The sequence below is a fragment of the Brassica rapa genome, chromosome A04, assembly GCF_000309985.2.
Source record: "Brassica rapa cultivar Chiifu-401-42 chromosome A04, CAAS_Brap_v3.01, whole genome shotgun sequence".
Lineage (NCBI taxonomy): Eukaryota > Viridiplantae > Streptophyta > Magnoliopsida > Brassicales > Brassicaceae > Brassica > Brassica rapa.
In genome coordinates, this window is record NC_024798.2 from 1,280,755 (window position 1) to 1,298,314 (window position 17,560).

Genomic DNA, 17,560 nt, shown 5'->3' on the forward strand with positions numbered 1-17,560 from the left:
GTTCTTCATTCTCCATTATAAAATTTCTGCCATTATAAAATAAAGTAACAATTGAGTGATGTAACCCAACTACTAAAAATAATGAACCTAGCTATGATGATTAGTTACATGTGATATTTATATTATACGACACTATTGCTCAATGATTATCATGACCAAAAGTAATCTGATAATATTATTGACTGAGATTGGAACAAGATAATATCCAAATTTTGGATCTTAATTATATTTTGTTACTTAATTAATTCCAATAATCATCTCTATCTATCTTTTTTTTTTTGTTTTTTTATCTCTATCTATCTTTTACGAAGAAACAAACAAATTTCTTAGCAAAAGAAAAAAAATAAACAATTCCATCATCACAATCATTCTCGCGCGCCTTCTATATATAAACTTGCGCAACGCTAATTTCAATCATAATTACATCTGAACAATTGATACACGAATGCGTTAATACAACGTGTTACACAAATTTCATGAGAGTTTGTAGACGATCAAGAGACCGAAGCTCAAACTTTCTCTTGTTATAAACAATCTACCAAGTTAATATCTTCGCTAAAAAGGGCACCCAACAAAATCGAAACATGTGTATATCTATACAAATGATGTATACCCCTAAATATGTGGCCAATGTCTCAAACTATCTCTTGTTACATCCCAAATCGAACAATAATGTAATCATCAGAAGTCAGAACCAATAAGAATCATAACATATAGTAGTAGAACCCCTAGAGTTTAGGGCAAGGTGGGACCAGTGACGGAGTTTATTTATTGCTGTTGAAGATCAAAACCATCGACTTGAGAATATGTTGTCTTCATCAAGATCAATCAAACCATCTAAATCAAAATAAGTGTTTGTGTTTGAACCTGATCCCCATTCTTCCTTCACCACATGGCTCCCTATAATCATGTTAACATGCTCCGCCGTATGTTCTTTGCCTGATTCTTGAGGTGGAGGCGGTGGCGCGTGAATATTCGTTCTTCTTGTCTTTTTCCTAGAACCGGTTTTGGTGATATCCGGTTTTCCGGTCAGACTTTGGACGAGTGTACGGAAGTTCTTGACGTCGGTGTTAATAATCTCCGGCGCAAATATATGGATGATTCGGATCCTAGGCTTGATCTTGGTAACTATTTGGGAGTTCTTGTTCAAGGGTACCAATGTTTTTGAATAATCTCCATAAAAGCTTTGATGAGGAAGGTGATCAAGATCGTATTCAGCCTTCATTGAATTTCTCACCGTTTAAACAAAAGAAAAGGTTTGGATTGGGTTGAATTTGAGGTTTCTTGTATTGTTTTAAGCTATAATATGCAAATGTTGTGGATCATCTACGCCTGTATGTATACACACAAAAAGGTCGTGGATATGACGATAATTAAATACAATATAACTGTTGGTTGGTCAAAAACATATATTAATTACAAACTCAATATGAAAGCACTTATCAGAAAGTATATATGAAAATACTAAGAAGTTTAGGATGTAATAATTAATGGACCTCCATTACATACATAGCAACAACTTGATTTTAATAAACTGTAATTTTCCCAAAGAATGATCTGTTTCTTTGACGCCATCTAATTAAAATAATCATTAACTTCCCAGCTGATATAGAAAACATCAAGTGGATGGCGTGAGCGATGTTTTATTTTATGATTAGGTGGGTTGACATTAGGCCTGGACGTTTTAACTGACAAAACCAAACCAATAACTTAAAAACTTGGTACTTTCGGGTTCCGATACAACCCAAATCAAACTAAAATCCGAATGAAGATCCATAAATATCTAAAATTAGTTAAATATGTTAATGTTTTAATATATATTAAGGTGGTTTAGATATTTAAAAGTATTTTAAATATTTTTGTAATTTATTTTATTTTTTATTTTGAATACTTTTGAGTTAGTTTATGTAATTGAACAAGTTTTTAATTAGATTTTTAAATAATTAATATATTTTGAGTACTTTTTTGTTAATTTTAATTTTTTTAAAAAAAGTTATTTTGAACAATTTCAGACATTGGTTATAATTTGATGTGAACCTAATCCAACTTATAATTAGTAAAACCTGAATTTTATAAACATAACACCGAAATCCAAAAAAAAAACAAATCAACGGTGGATTACTTCCGTACGCCCAGGAATGCGAGTTTGACTTTGTTTTATTCACAAATATGTTAATTGTCGGCATAATCAATCTTTTTTAAATGGCTTCTAAAAATAGGGTTTAAGACTTTAAGTAACTTTCTAAAGGAATGTGAAGTTGTTTATTGTATGCTCTAAACATGTGTAACATAGATTTTGGACTTGGATTATTATTGAATTGGACCCAAAAAGATAATTCTATAATTCTATGTGACCTAAAGTAACTTAACGCATACGACAGTCACTCGTCAGATGTTATAATCTGTGCTTCAAGTCTGCACGTGCAAATCTTTATGTTTGATTTTATCCCATTACATTGATTATTCGAGTTCAAAGGTCAAACAAACACAATGGCCGATAATCATACGGAGAGGCCACACAATTTCATTAGCCAAGTTAGTAATCATTATTATACTTGCATCAATCGAGTTTTTTATGTTCACTACTTGAATGTTGTATCAACCTAGTTAAAAGGTCAAATTTATTTAATTCATAGAATTGAACATTATTTGATATTAGCGTGTTTGGTTACATAACATTTTATATAGTTTGACATTTGTATATAAAACATATTTCTTTAGATATTTGTTTAATGTTTATTATACGCGGGACTGTAGACTTCATCTCCTTAAAACCCAACTTAAGAGAGGAAAAAAGGATCTCTATAAAAAGAAGTTGATACCATGTTTATTATCTATACAATTACTTAGTGTAGTTACTTTGGCTAACCAATTAAGTCTTTAAGCTGAAGAACCAAACAAAAAACTCGTTAGACTGAGAAGTTAATCATGTAAGAAAAATTATAACCTAGTTTCGGAGTAACAATACTCGAGAATTGAAAGCCATAGAACACTCCTATTACCTTACGTTTTTATTTCATTATTGCATCAAAGTAAGATACCATGTTTTGACCCTTTTTTAAAAAGAACCATAAAAATAAACACCACTTATTCAATTTAAAAACACGTTGAGTCTTTGATATTGAAATTCTTCGCCAGCAGAAACTGCTCTTACGATGGCGTGACCGCCACTTTACTTCTCTCTTCCAGGATCTCTTCCCTTCTTCTCATAGCACTATCCAGACGGACCAGACCTGAAACCGTACGAGCCAGGTTTCGCTCCATCTCTCCAACTCCTAACCTCATCTCTTCATGGCGACAAGCAAGTCCTCACAAGGGGTTTCTGGTTCCAAGGCAATCGATCTTCCTCATCATCTCCGTCTACAACCGTACGTAGCGCGCAACCCACCACTTACTTGCTTTTTTCGGGAGGTTGGTAATGCGTCCACCTCTTTATTTTTTTTAACACAGTTTAGTTTCAAGTCATAATAAGAAAAGTTCAAATAACTAATTTAAAAAAAAGTTAATAACCCTATAAAAATCATCACTAGATGACATAAAAAGTCCAAAAGAACTTATAGATAGAACCCACCAAAAATTAAGATAGTACCAACCAACAGACTAGTTTTTGTACTAATTCTCAAGACATTTCCTATATATTATTTGAGAAGCATTGCAACATTTTTTTTGTAGTCACGTGTCATCACTAGAATGATTTTTAGAATCCTTAGAGAAATAGGTTGGTCCATCTAAATATATAATAAGCTTTTTATTAAACCACAATAAATACATTATTAATGTGCTTCATTATTTCCTTAAATAAGATTGCAGAATTGCCTAATGTGGCTAAAGTATATATGACAATTAATAATTTTGAATAATAAAGATTTGATAAAAATAAGTGTGTGTTATAATTATATTTGTTTAATTTAAGCTATTAAAATAAATTAAAAAATCATAGTAACTATATAATAGAAATTAAAAAAAAATATTTATATATTATATTTTGAATTTTTAAAAACGAGTATAAATTACTAAAACTGTTAAAAATTTTACATTCAAATTTTTTGATCTATGATTTAAAACTTTTGTTATAACATAATACAAATAATTAAAAAATAATATAAGTTGAAAGTTTCATTTAATAAGTATCAAAAATAAAAAAAAATATAAATATATGTATCATTTTAAATTAAACTATATGTCATATAAAAATACATAAATATCTTAATTTTGAAATTTACTTTAAACATTTTTTTGATAAAAAAATTTGAAAAAATATTGACAACTTAATTTTTTTAAATATTATAAATTCCTTAAACCATTAATTCCACAGTGAAAATTTTGTTATCACTAATTTAGACTTTTTGCTATAGCAGATACAAATGATAAAAAAAATATGAGCAAAAAACATCATCTAATAAATATTAATATTAAAATATACCATATATGTTACTATCATTTAAATTTAGTTATATATCATATCAAATAGAAAAAATAAAACATATAATATATAAAATAATTTATATATATAATGTTCATCCCGCGCAAGGCGCGGATCTTAACCTAGTAAACATTATTCACCAGCCTCCTCATTGAGTAGTTGTTGCATGTTCTCAAGACATAAACATTATTCACCAGCCTCCTCGTTGAGTAGTTGTTGCAGTCAAAAAGAACATGATGAGTTAAGGAGAACTATTATCTCTTCTTATCGCTCTCTATTTTTTGCAAGTGGGAGTAATGCTAAGGTACAAGATAGCATTATGAAAATGAACGAAAAGATCCACTAAGATGACACGTTTATGTCGCATGTTTGTCATCGATATGGAAGATTCAAAATTAGGAGCCAAATTGTCAAAACATAAGTTTGAGTCCTTGAAACTGACTTTTTTTTTGTCCATAGTAGCAGCCTAAGAAAAATACATATTTTGGAGATCTGTCTCTGTAAGATAAATTCTCACCAATTTTGACTTAAGATAACCTGACAATAACCGTTAACAATGCATCCACCTCTATATTCTCTAAATTCTAAAAAGTCTCAAGTTTTGCATTATTTTCTGAAATTTCTTCTTCTTTTCTTTTACATTATTTTGAATATTTTTATATCGAAAATGTAAGACTGTTGTATTGTAAATTTGTGGTTTTGTAAAATCGTTTGTTGTTTAGATACACAGCCTTGTAATTTGTATTAAAAACATCAATGTATTGTCAACATATAAACTAAATCTTTATAAATCCAAATTTGTATAATGAATGTAGTCTAATATACATCCATATACGGGATATGATGTACGGTATTATGTTCTGTTGACAGAGACTGATAAAATAAATGAAGCTACTTTTATTTTGCCGATTGGTTTATACGTAGTTTGATGGTGCCATAAGTATTTTTTTTACATTTGACCAAGGGGTTTAACTATAAAATATCTGATATATCTTAATATTTTACTAGAACTTGATATCCGCAACCGCGCGGATGTTTGCTTTTATTTTTATATATGTAGAAGTTTTTTTTCAATATTATTAGTGGTAAATATTCTTTAACATTAACCATATTTTCAAACGAACAAAATAATATTATAGTCAACATGTATGGTCTTCTTCTTCCTTTATTTCTTCTACCATTTTTGCAGATAATTTCATAATTTTTAAAATCATATATTTATTTACTCTTACTCCATAAAGCTTTGTAGTATATATTTTAAATTGTTTTTCACAACAAAATAAAGTTGCACATTCTATTCATAACTTTAGATTCAAAAGTAAACTATGTTGTTATAACAAAAGTAAAATTAAAAATTTAATAAGATATTATGATATAAATTTCAATTATTCATAATAAAAAGTATAGGGCTGCGTCATAAATCTTTCCAATTCCAAAATTTTAGCACCCCTTAAAATAAATAAAATAAATTTAAAGAATTTAGAATTATAATTTCTGTTAAAATATTTTTTTTAAATCATCCTGCGCTGTTATTGTTTATTATTAGAGTTTGACATGTGACCGTTTGAGTATTTTTTCACTTTAAATTATTTTGTACTAAATGGTATAATATATATTTTTAAATTAAAATGTATTAACTAATTGTTAGTATAACATTTTAAAACATAACAATTTTATTTATTACTTTGAATAGTTATATTTTTGTTATTTAATTGTTTATTATATAACAGTGTTTCATAAATTATTGGTATAATATTTTCATATACATGACTCCAATTATTTATATGTATAAAAACATTATACCATTAATTTATGAACAGATTATTTTATATTTTATTTATATATTATATAACTGATATGTGGTTTCTACTTTATTATTTACTAGTGTTTAGTCCCGTACTGCGTACGGGTAATTTTATATGAAATTAACATTAAATTTTAACATGTATTGCAACTACATTTTGAGTTAAACCCATATAGATTGTTACCTTCTATCCTTGAGTGTCGAGAGATGCTGAGAGTGTTCATTTATGTATGCATAAAGTCATAAATTGTGAATAATATATCAAGAAAATCATAACAATTTACAAATTAAGCTAAATACCCCTATTTACAATATTACCTTAATTTTGTCGACACAGCACCACTGATATGCCATCACATACTCGATAGAAAAGATGAGCAGTCTCTCTTTTGTGCTGTATCCATTATAAACCAAAAAATTATCAAAAAATACTCAATAACATTGAAACTTTCCACGGTTAAATGAAAGAATATTTACATTAGTATTTCATTATCAGATTTTTAAATCTATCTGTGCAGCGTCGTTGTCCCTTTTTCTTCCTATGAATGTTCCATCAATACAAAATCTGAAAAAAAAGAATAAGAGACACTATTACTTGAAGAAGAAAAACGAATATGAATAGAAGGTAGCCATAAGCTATATGATTTTTGTCGCTACAATCAAAACCCACAAAATTATGAAGAAATAAACGACTGAGAATAAGGGAGAGGGAGAAGAAATAAGTTACAGATGAAACGGTTTGATGAAATAAGCTATTAGAGAAAATTTAGGGATTTAATATCTTACGGTTTAAGGAAATTAGAGATCGTGGATTATTTTCGATCGGAGGTAGTTTTTTTACGATTATTTAATTTAGCTATAGACTCAGATTTCTAATTTTATGTTAATAATTAATTAGCTTTTATTTGTAAAACATTGTACATGTGTCATAATTTTATTGGGCAAGTGACTTGTGATTTAGTATATAAAGGATTACTAATAAATATCGGAATCAATTAATACGTTAATACAAAATATATCAGGAAATCTATTGGAAAATCTATTTTGGTTAAGTTTCGATTAAAAAAATCTTAATTTAAATTAGAAAAAGGCAAACATACTTAAATATATGTTTAATAAATATCTCAATGACATATCATTGTAAATAAGTGGTAAAATTAAGGGGAACTCTAATTTTGTACTTCCATTTTAATAGATTAGATTTGTGGATCGTTATACCATCGTATTACATAATTTACATTGAATACAAATACACTTCAATTTAGAAGTTAAAACAGTACATAACCATTAAACCTCAAAAGTCGCTTTGGCCGAGTGGTTAAGGCGTGTGCCTGCTAAGTACATGGGCTCTGCCCGCGAGAGTTCGAATCTCTCAGGCGACGATTAATTTTTCCTAATAATTTCATAATAATTTGTATCATGTTATAACATAAATTTTTAAACCATGGATCACAAAAATTTCAGTGTGAGATTTTCAACAACTTTAGTCATTTATATTCGTTTTTAAAAATTCAAACTATAAAATATACGAAAAAATCTAAGTTTTTATTATATAGTTTATGTGGTTGTTTAATTTATTTTAAAATGAATTAAAAATGATAGAGAATAGACTGATTTTTATCAAATCTTTATTATTCAAAATCATTAATTATCATATATACTTTAGCCACATTAGGTAATTCCGTGATTTTTATTTAAGAAAACCATGAAAAATATTTATGATTAATTTATGGTTAGTTTAATAAAATGTTTATTATATATTTATATGAACCAACATATTTTTTTAAAGATTTTAAAAATGATTGTGGTGATGACATGTGGCTACAAAAAATATGTTGTAATGCTTCTCTTTTAATATATAGGGGATTCGTGGATCGTTATACCATCGTATTACATAATTTACATTGAATACAAATACACTTCAATTTAGAAGTTAATATAGTACATAACCATAAAACCTTAAAAGTCGCTTTGGCCGAGTGGTTAAGGCGTGTGCCTGCTAAGTACATGGGCTCTGCCCGCGAGAGTTCGAAATTCTCAGGCGACGACTAATTTTTCCTATGTGTACTTTTTATCTTATCTCCGGTGGCGTTAAAAGACTGCTGCAACGTGCCTTCTCGTAAGCAATAAACTAAAGTAAATAGTTGCTCAAAAAAAACTAAAGTAAATAAAGATACTGACACGAGTTCACAAAATCTCACAACCACCGTTCCAAAGATTACGTTTTCAATTGTTTTCTTATCCCGATATGGGCCAAACTTTGTAAGTACTCTAATAGAATCCAGTGGCCAACAATCAACACCAAAAAAGGATTCAACTTTTTCTAAAGAATCTCTGACAACTTGCTATCTAGATTCCACCTTCTTACACACTAATTCCAAAATTTCCCCATAAAGCCATTACCCAAATCTGGAAAGAAACTCAACATGACCGCATGATTTTTTTTTTCTTCCAGACCATTCTATAAACACTCTGTCTCTCTCTGGTCACTTCAATTTTTATTTTCCAATTTTCAAAGATTTTATAATAGTTTTTTCTCTAAAGAAAACTTCGTAGGAGAAAGGTATTAAAGTAAGTGGGAAGAGTGTACAAACTGAAACCTCTTTGAAGAATCATCTCTATATCAATCTCTCATTACAAGGATTTGATCTAGAGTTGATTCTGGGTTTCAGGTACACGAGAAAAGCTCTTTTGCTTTTTTACCTTCTCTGCTCATGTGTCTGAATCTCAAGTCTCCACTTTACTCTGTTTTCTAGGTCTGAAATTGGGGCTTGAAATCTCAGTCTCAAATCTCTAAATCAATTTATCATTACAAGGGTTTGATTGGAAGTTGATTCTGTGTGTTCAGGTACGAGAAAGCTCCTTCCTTTAAACTATTTTTGTTCATGGGTCTGAAGTTTCCCCCTTTCCTCTGTTTTCTAGGTCTAAAATTAAGGCTTCAAATCTCAATTTCAAACCTCTAAATCAAATTATCATTACAAGGGTTTTGATTGGGAGTTGATTCTGTGTGTTCAGGTAAGAGAAAGCTCTTTGCTTTATTCATCTGTCTGAAATTTCAACTTTCCTCTGTTTTCTATGTCCTTTGTCTGTCTGAATGAGACCGATCTTATAGAGGAGTTTGATGATCTGTTGATTGGGATTTTTTTCAGCTTTAGATTGATTAAAATTTTCAATCTTTAGCTGGCAAATTGAGAAAAAAATGGCTGGAGGGAGTGAAGAGGATCCATACACAAAACCCATTGGAAGATGGGCTGTTTTCTTCTATGGTGTTGGACATATGCTTAATGACATCACTGCTTCTTGTTGGTTCACTTACCTCCTCCTCTTCTTGACCCAAATCGGTCTCTCTCCAAGGTGAAATTGCATCTGAATTGACATCTGATAGACTGATAGATAAAATCATAATCGAGTTTGTGTTTGGTCTTGTGCAGAGATGCAGCCATTGTTATGCTCTCTGGCCAAGTTGCTGATGGGTTTGCTACTATCTTCACTGGTGAACTGGTACTAACTTACAAGACTTCTCTGATGTTGTTTAATCTAACTAGAGTTTGAAAAAAATTGGTCTTGTGTAATGGCAGATAGATAGGTTTGGACATTTCAAGATTTGGCATGCTGCAGGATCAGTACTTGTTGCTATATCTTTCTCCTCTGTTTTCGGAGGTTGTCTGCCTTGTTCCATCCTCCATAACGACTCTCTATCACTAGAAACTTTCTCCTATAGCATGTTTGCAGCTATCTTTAACATAGGATGGGCTGCTACTCAAGTTTCCCACATGTAACTTCATCTCTGTCTCACCTCTTTCACTTTCAAAATTATATCTCTTGTGTGTGTGTGTGTGTGTGTGTGTGTGTGACTGTGTGGTTTCGTAATGACTCCCCAGGGCTATGGTTAATTGCATCTCCTTGAACTCAACAAGCAGAGTAGCCTTAACAAGCTGCCGGAACGCCTTTACTATGGTCAAGCTCCTTCCCTTGAATCATGTTTAGTATTCTTTATGTGATTTAACAATAATTCTTGATATGCTTTTTCAGGTTGCTAATCTTAGCTTATATGCTATTGCGTTAGTAGTCTTCGGTGTTATCAAGGCTGGTTCTAAAGAAAACACTGAAACACAGGTTTCATACTTTGTGTTTGGCTTCTCCATTATATAAATATATATTCAATATTTGATTGCTTGTTTTCTCCTTTAACTCTGCAGTATCGCTGGATTGCATATTCATCCATCACAGTAGGATGCTGTTTTGTGGTCATCTTTCTCATGGGAACAAAGGAGCCAAGGCTGAGGATGGACTTGAAAGAAACTAGCCGCCGAGTGAGGATACCGTGGGTCTATTGGTTCAAGAAGCTTCTCTACTATCAAGTCGCTATGGTTTACCTTCTCACTCGATTAGTATTGAATGTCTCTCAGGTCTGTTATCTTGCTTATATATATTCTCAAACTGGGATAAGTTCTCACACAAGGTGTTGTATTTTATCCTTTCTCAGGCATATCTTGCATTCTTCGTTATTGATGACTTGCAAATGGATCAATCCGCTAAAGCATTGGTAATATATACAAGAAGATCATTATAGTCTTTATATAAACTAATCTCTGATGTTCAAATGGTATTGTACTTCAGGTTCCTGCAATAATCTATATAGGCAGCTTTGTTGTTTCGGTCCTGCTTCAGGTTCACATTCTCACAATATCAGTTTCTTCAGTTACGTCCAAAAGCTTTTTTTTCTCACGGATTGTAAAAATGTAGGAGATACCGTGGAATGGGAGACGGTTAAAGGCTTATTACTCAGCTGGTGGTATCATTTGGATGTTTTGTGGTGCAGCTATACTTCTATTGCCTAGAGACATTAGTTCTTTCATGTATGCCATATCAGTCTTCATTGGCATCGCAAATGCATTGATGATGGTATAAACCATAACTCCATAAGTTCTAAACCATGTTCATATCATCTCATATGTATCTAACTTAATATTCATACGACACAGGTTACAGCAATTAGTATGCAGAGCGTTTTGGTTGGCTCTGAAGTAGGTGGATGTGCATTTGTATGTGGTTCCTTGAGCTTCTTAGACAAAATGTCTTGTGGACTTGCTCTGTATGTTCTTCAATCACACCAAAGTAAGTTCCCTTTTAACAGTATTAACCATTTGTTTCTCCTGCTGAAGATGTTTTGGGTTTCAACTTGAAGGTACTTCACCAAGAATCCAACTAAACAACGGCCAACAAAGTGCTTACCTTTCGGTTACAAGATACGGTTTAGGCCTTGTTCCAGCTTTGTGCTCGCTTGTTGGTGTTGTTGTAACGTTCTTTATGGAGCTTGAAGCTGCTGGGTCACTATCCAAGCCCCTGCTTGATGAGCCGTTACTAGAATGACAGTTTCTTGAATATGTTTGATTTCAAGTCCACTAATCTTTTCACTATGTATGGGAGTCGCCAGAATCTTTAGATGATGACTTTGTACAGAAATGATAGATCACACTGTAACAGCAGTTTACCTGTATCTAAAGAAATGTGGATCTAAATCTGGGATTTCGGGTTTTATTGGTTTTTTATTTTGGTTTTGTTTTTGTGTAAAAATGAAAATAGTGTGTTGTTACTGTTGTTTACTATCCATGATGCAAACATGATTTGGAAAGAGAAATTGTTCAGAAATATTATATAAGTTAGATACTATTTTTCAGAAATATTTTCAGTCATTTGGATTTTAATAATTATTGTCTAGGATTTAGAATTTAAAATGTTGGATTTATAAATTCTATATATAATTATTAAATAATTTAAAATTATTCATTGCTTTTATATATAAATTTCGGTTATTTATGCAAAATCATTATTATTTTAAAGTAAATTAAAAAAATTACATCAGATTTGCGGTAAAATTAAAAAAAAATTCCAGTTAAAAATGTTAATTCAATATTTTTAACACCAGAATTATAAAATATCAAATAATAACTTTACATCGATATATTAAAATTATTTATAAGAATTTACATATGAAGTTAGGACTTCTTTTTACAAAGATCCAGGTTCGAGTGCTGCTGGAAAGTCATGGATCTAAATGCTATTGAGAGGTGATTATTTTTAGGGACCTTCGGATTTAATACGGAAAAGCCTGCTAATGTGTGGTCACTCGTGGGATTTACATGGGATGATCATCAGTTTTTTTAAGTCTCTCGGTATGTTTTCTAGCTAAGCTCCGGTAGAAAGTCACTAGCACTAGTCAGATACCAGGATCATCAAAAAAAATCCATGCCAATTTTTTATTTATCAATCTATAAAATTATCAATAAATCATTTTATTTGGAATTACTTAACCCAAACACATGTTGGTCTACAAACAACCAAATAGAAATGTTCTACTTGTAACCGAAAGTTCTAAAACCAAATAGAAATGTTCTTAACCGGGTTTGATTGCTGGCATAACCGGTTTTTTTCAGGTGTAAGCCTTCTTCTTTCGCTAGAAACCCTAATTTGGGGGGGACATGTTGCAGTCTCTCAGTCGCGCACCCCCTGAGAATCTTCTCCCAAGGTTAGTAACAAACATTTTGATCTCTCTTAATTCGATTGAGATTTAAAAATTCGAACTTTTTTTGCAGGAAAGATCGAAGAGAATAATGGGGATTGAGCTCAGATATGAACTTTGCACTTGTTTTCACCACAAATGTAGTTCGTAAAGCTTATCGCTTTCTCTTCCCCTCTAGAAAGTTCTGCAACGGAAACTTCAATGGTGACGAAGCAATCTCTGTTGGGAGTAGGGTTTTAGAGGCATTATTACATCAAGAAGAAGACTCTGTTTTTGATGCAAAGTCTTCGCCTTTAGATGAATTGAATGTTAGAGTCTCTAGCCTTCTCGTTAGAGACGTTCTTGTAAGGATCTTGAGGAACTTGCGTTGTGATGATGATAATAACAAGACTAGATGCGCGAAACTAGCTTACAGATTCTTCGTTTGGTCTAGAGAGCAAGAACGTTTCAGACACACGGTGGATTCTTACCATTTGCTTATGAAGATCTTTGCGGAGTGCGGTGAGTATAAGGCGATGTGGAGGTTAGTTGACGAGATGGTTCAGGACGGGTACCCGACGACGGCGAGGACGTTTAATCTATTGATTTGTAGCTGCGGCGAAGCTGGTTTAGCAAAACAAGCTGTTGTGCAGTTCATAAAGTCTAAGGCTTTTAACTACAGGCCGTTTAAGCATTCGTATAACGCGATTTTGAATGCTCTGCTTGGTGTGAAGCAGTATGGTTTGATCGAGTGGGTTTATGAGCAGATGTTGGAAGACGGGTTTAGGCCTGATGTGGTGACTTACAACGTCCTCATGTGGAGTAACTATAGGTTAGGGAAGATGGATCGGTTCGATAGGTTGTTTGATGAGATGGCTAGAGATGGTTTGTCTCCGGATTTGTATACATTCAACATTTTGATGCATATTTTGGGGAGAGGGAACAAACCGTTGGCTGCGTTGACTACGTTGAACCATATGAAGGAAGTTGGGATCGAGCCGAGCGTTATCCACTTCACTACTTTGATAGACGGTCTGAGCCGTGCAGGGAATGTAGAGGCCTGCAAGTACTTTCTTGATGAGATGGTGAGGGTCGGGTGCACGCCTGATGTTGTTTGCTACACCGTGATGATCACAGGGTATGTTGTATCCGGAGACCTGGAGAAGGCGAAGGAGATGTTCAGTGAGATGACGGTTAAAGGGCAGTTGCCGAATGTTTTCACATACAATGCTATGATCCGCGGGTTGTGTATGGCTGGAGAGTTCAGAGAGGCGTGCTGGATGCTGAAGGAGATGGAGTCTAGAGGGTGTAGCCCGAATTTTGTAGTGTATAGTACATTGGTGAGCTATTTGAGAAAAGCAGGGAAGCTTGGAGAGGCTCGCAAGGTAATAAGAGACATGGTGAAGAAAGGACATTATGTTCATTTAGTTCCAAAGATGATGAAATATAGGAGATGATGTTAGGTTTCTTTTTGTTAATTTGAGGTTGTTGTTTCTGTCATTTACAGAGTTTTGTAACTTACATTCTTGTTCTTTTCTCAAAGAAAGTTTGATAATAAGTGGTTCACTGATGGGCATTCCCGTTTTTAAAAATAGTGGTTCCGGTTGAGATTTTAACTTTAATGGCTTTAGAGGCTTTAACTTATTTCTAAAGTTTTTTTAAATCGTTAAAAAATCTGAAAGCCTAAAAAAACTAATTTTACCCTTTAACATGATATATATTTGTAAACCCACAAATTCAGGTTTTTAGCTATTTCTAAAACCATTTCTAATTTTTTCAAAAGTTGTAACAGTCAAACATAAATTAAAAGCCTTAACATGGAAAGTTTTGAAAGTCTTAAACAATCTAATCCAGTGTATAGGTTTAGGTACATTTATATGTAACCGAAGAATCGAGCCGTACCAAACCAAAAAAATGAGATCATATGTTCAGTCTTAGTAGTGCATCTACATTTAAAAGATGCGAAGAAATCAATCTATTTTTACAAATTATTTAACTCTTTTTAGTGGGGGGTACATATGTGATTTATAGACGAATTAAGATATAAACAGTGTTTTTATATCTAACTTGTATCAGCGGCCGAACCGATAAACCCGATAATCGTATATAATCTAGTTTTGATTTAATGAAAAACTCATTAATTAAAATTAGATAAAACCTAAAAATTAACCATTAACCCGTGAACCGACACCCGTTGATCCGGTAAAAATCCATTAAATATGATAATATCTTTTAAAAATTTGACTAAACTTTTCATATATACTTTGAATAAACTATTTGATTTGCCATATAAGGTAAATGCATTATATTTATGTTATACATTTTAATTTATATGTTGTAATGATTATTTTAAGATTACATTTGTGAGTTTTGAAACTAAAATTATTATTAAATTGAGTATAATTGAGTTAACTATAAATGTTAATATAATTTCTACATAAATTAATAATTTGTTTGTCCATGGAAAAATAGTTTGGATTTAACTTATATAATTACGATTTAATATTAATTTTTTTTATATTTTAAATACAATCAATACTATTACAGTTTAATCTAAATATTTTTTTTTTCTTTTGTTCAAAAGTATAATGAGTCTTATATTAATAAAATTAAATTTTATGGTTGTTGGAATGAACTTTATTAAGGGGTCTTGGATGCAATTAATTAATTAATAGTTATGTACAGTATAGTTTTTAGCCTAAAAACCAAAAAATAATGCTATTAATGAGAGTTATAATTTTTTTTATAGAGAATAAGAGAAATTTAGGTAATTGTTTTTCATTAAGGGCATAAAACTGGAATAATGATCATGTTTTAATAGTATTGATATTGTATAAAATGTAATATCATATAACATAACTAAGAAGTTGATAATAATGAATATCCCCGCTAGTCAATTTTAAAACATCATGATTACAATTTCTGGTATTGATTTATGCAGTACTTTGAATGGTGATCATAATATATTTTTTTGGCAATCAATACTAAATATTAAGTTATTAACTAAACTACCAATAAAAATCACAGTCAATACTTCTATACTATTAAAAGGGAAGGAGACCCAAAAAATCTACTTATGAAAGGTTGTTAGACCTATTCACTAAACTTAACTATTTTTTTGGTCTCATCTTATATTTCTCTAACTATACACTAATCAATTATCTTATATTTCTCTAACTATAAAATAACAATGCTCTTATTTAATACTCAACTTATTATAATACACCAAAGATTTATACATCAATATTATTAATTCAAAATCATTGATATATTTTACCCTTATTTTTCCTTGGAATATTAGTTTTGTGTCACTAGACCTATTAAAAAATAGATTATTTTATAACAGGTTTAATAATCATACAACCCACAATCATTTTTCTTTAATAAAAGTAGTTACTATAAAAACATTTAGATTTATTGGTAATTAAAGTCTGAACAATACCATACTTTTAATTCATAAATGTTTTATGACCCAAACTAATATAAAAACATGATGCAAGTACGGTTAACAGAAAGTTAAAAACATGATACCATTTGACGGTCAAAACATATTAACTTCCAATTACGATTAGAGAAATATTTCACAGTACAACAACAAGCTTAATTATATTTCAAAATTATAGCTTTTTCTTTGAAAACCTTCATAGGTTATTTTTGTGATGAAAATATTTTACAACTGGGTTTATTAGGAGAAAGGGTTTTGTATAAATATTTTCTCAGGAAATTATAGCATTTTTAGAATGTGTTTTATGTTTAAATAAAATATATTATTTATTTTTAACATTTATAGGTAACTCAACTATACTCAACTTAATAATAATTTTATTTCTAAAAATAAAAAATTTAATCTTAAATAGTCATTATAAAACCTATAAACTAGAATGTATAACATAAAAAATGTAGTTTATTCAATTTTATATCTTAGTAAAATTTATATGAGAAATTTAATCAAAATTTGAAAATAGTTTCATGTTATTTTAGATTTTTACCATGTCATCTGGTATAGATTCACGAGTTAATATGGGTTTTAGATTTTAAAGGATTTTAAATAATGGATTTTTATTAAATTGCAACTAGATTATATATGGTGACTGTGTTTATTGGTTTGACTGTGGATACCACTTATTGGTGTTTTGGTTCCTTTTAGTGGAAAATTAGAATGAATGTTGAGGACTTATTAAGATATTTTTTTTAATATTTGAAAAAAATGTTTGAGTAATTTGTTTTTATTGGATAATTCAGCTTATAAATAGTATATTTAAGATATTTGGTTATTTAGAAATTACATATAATTAATATTTGTAGGTATATAATTTGTATTTTAAAAATTCAGGTATCTATTTATCTTGGTTCTAGATATATATGATATGTTCGGTTATTTATAAATTTTGGTTCAAGTTTGGTTTTATTTTTTCAATTTGGTACAGGTTGATTGTTCGGTTCCGAATAATATGACCAAACTTATAAAATATCTTATATAAAAATTTATATTAAAAATTATTAAATTCAAAAAATAAACCCGCGCTTTCTAAGCGCGGGTCAAAATCTAGTTTTCAATTATAAAAGACGAGCGCTAACATATTCCATCAAGTCATGCTTTCAGTATATCATTCGACAAAGGTAAAATAATCTCTCAGTTAAGCCATGGCTGTATGTTCCTTGGCGAATAAACCGATGGTGAGATATCTCATGGTTGTGCTAATGGTGATGGTAACGATGATAATGGAACCAATGGCTGGAAAAGTCAACATTTCTGGTCAGCGGGAGCAAGAGATTGAACTCAGGCTTAAGCAACTCAACAAGCAAGCTCTTAAATCCATTGAGTTATAAA

General features: G+C 30.7%; 3 protein-coding genes and 2 non-coding genes across 11 annotated transcripts; 4 read left to right on the top strand and 1 right to left on the bottom strand.

Annotated features, from left to right (window-relative positions):
* Positions 1 to 720: 720 nt before the first annotated feature.
* LOC103862914 (VQ motif-containing protein 18-like) lies at positions 721 to 3,824 on the bottom strand. The gene has a single exon (XM_033290312.1). It carries the CDS (start codon positions 1,223 to 1,225, stop codon positions 785 to 787), a length of 441 nt encoding a protein of 146 aa, XP_033146203.1. The 5' UTR covers positions 1,226 to 3,824; the 3' UTR covers positions 721 to 784.
* Positions 3,825 to 7,527: 3,703 nt separating this feature from the next.
* TRNAS-GCU lies at positions 7,528 to 7,609 on the top strand. The gene has a single exon. It is a non-coding gene; the product is annotated as a tRNA-Ser (tRNA).
* A 583-nt stretch (positions 7,610 to 8,192) lies between these two features.
* Positions 8,193 to 8,274, top strand: TRNAS-GCU. The gene has a single exon. It is a non-coding gene; the product is annotated as a tRNA-Ser (tRNA).
* A 158-nt stretch (positions 8,275 to 8,432) lies between these two features.
* Positions 8,433 to 11,893, top strand: LOC103862915 (major facilitator superfamily domain-containing protein 12). Of its 6 annotated transcripts, none has more exons than XM_009140632.3 (14): positions 8,433 to 8,899; positions 8,984 to 9,075; positions 9,150 to 9,242; positions 9,408 to 9,581; positions 9,659 to 9,728; positions 9,806 to 10,002; positions 10,109 to 10,184; positions 10,260 to 10,343; positions 10,427 to 10,636; positions 10,714 to 10,773; positions 10,848 to 10,898; positions 10,974 to 11,132; positions 11,213 to 11,345; positions 11,416 to 11,893. In XM_009140632.3, the coding sequence occupies exons 4-14, from the start codon at positions 9,427 to 9,429 to the stop codon at positions 11,598 to 11,600; spliced, it is 1,380 nt and encodes a 459-aa protein (XP_009138880.1). In that variant the 5' UTR covers positions 8,433 to 8,899; positions 8,984 to 9,075; positions 9,150 to 9,242; positions 9,408 to 9,426; the 3' UTR covers positions 11,601 to 11,893. The 6 variants fall into 6 exon arrangements, with proteins under 6 accessions (XP_009138880.1, XP_033146193.1, XP_009138881.1 ...); XM_033290302.1 differs by having other exon boundaries at positions 8,433 to 8,798; XM_009140631.3 differs by having other exon boundaries at positions 8,437 to 8,899; positions 9,377 to 9,581.
* A 605-nt stretch (positions 11,894 to 12,498) lies between these two features.
* LOC103862916 (pentatricopeptide repeat-containing protein At3g60050) lies at positions 12,499 to 14,305 on the top strand. Of its 2 annotated transcripts, none has more exons than XM_009140635.3 (2): positions 12,499 to 12,756; positions 12,829 to 14,305. In XM_009140635.3, exon 2 carries the CDS (start codon positions 12,861 to 12,863, stop codon positions 14,184 to 14,186), a length of 1,326 nt encoding a protein of 441 aa, XP_009138883.1. In that variant the 5' UTR covers positions 12,499 to 12,756; positions 12,829 to 12,860; the 3' UTR covers positions 14,187 to 14,305. The 2 variants fall into 2 exon arrangements, with proteins under 2 accessions (XP_009138883.1, XP_009138882.1); XM_009140634.3 differs by having other exon boundaries at positions 12,506 to 12,756; positions 12,824 to 14,305.
* Positions 14,306 to 17,560: the final 3,255 nt, after the last annotated feature.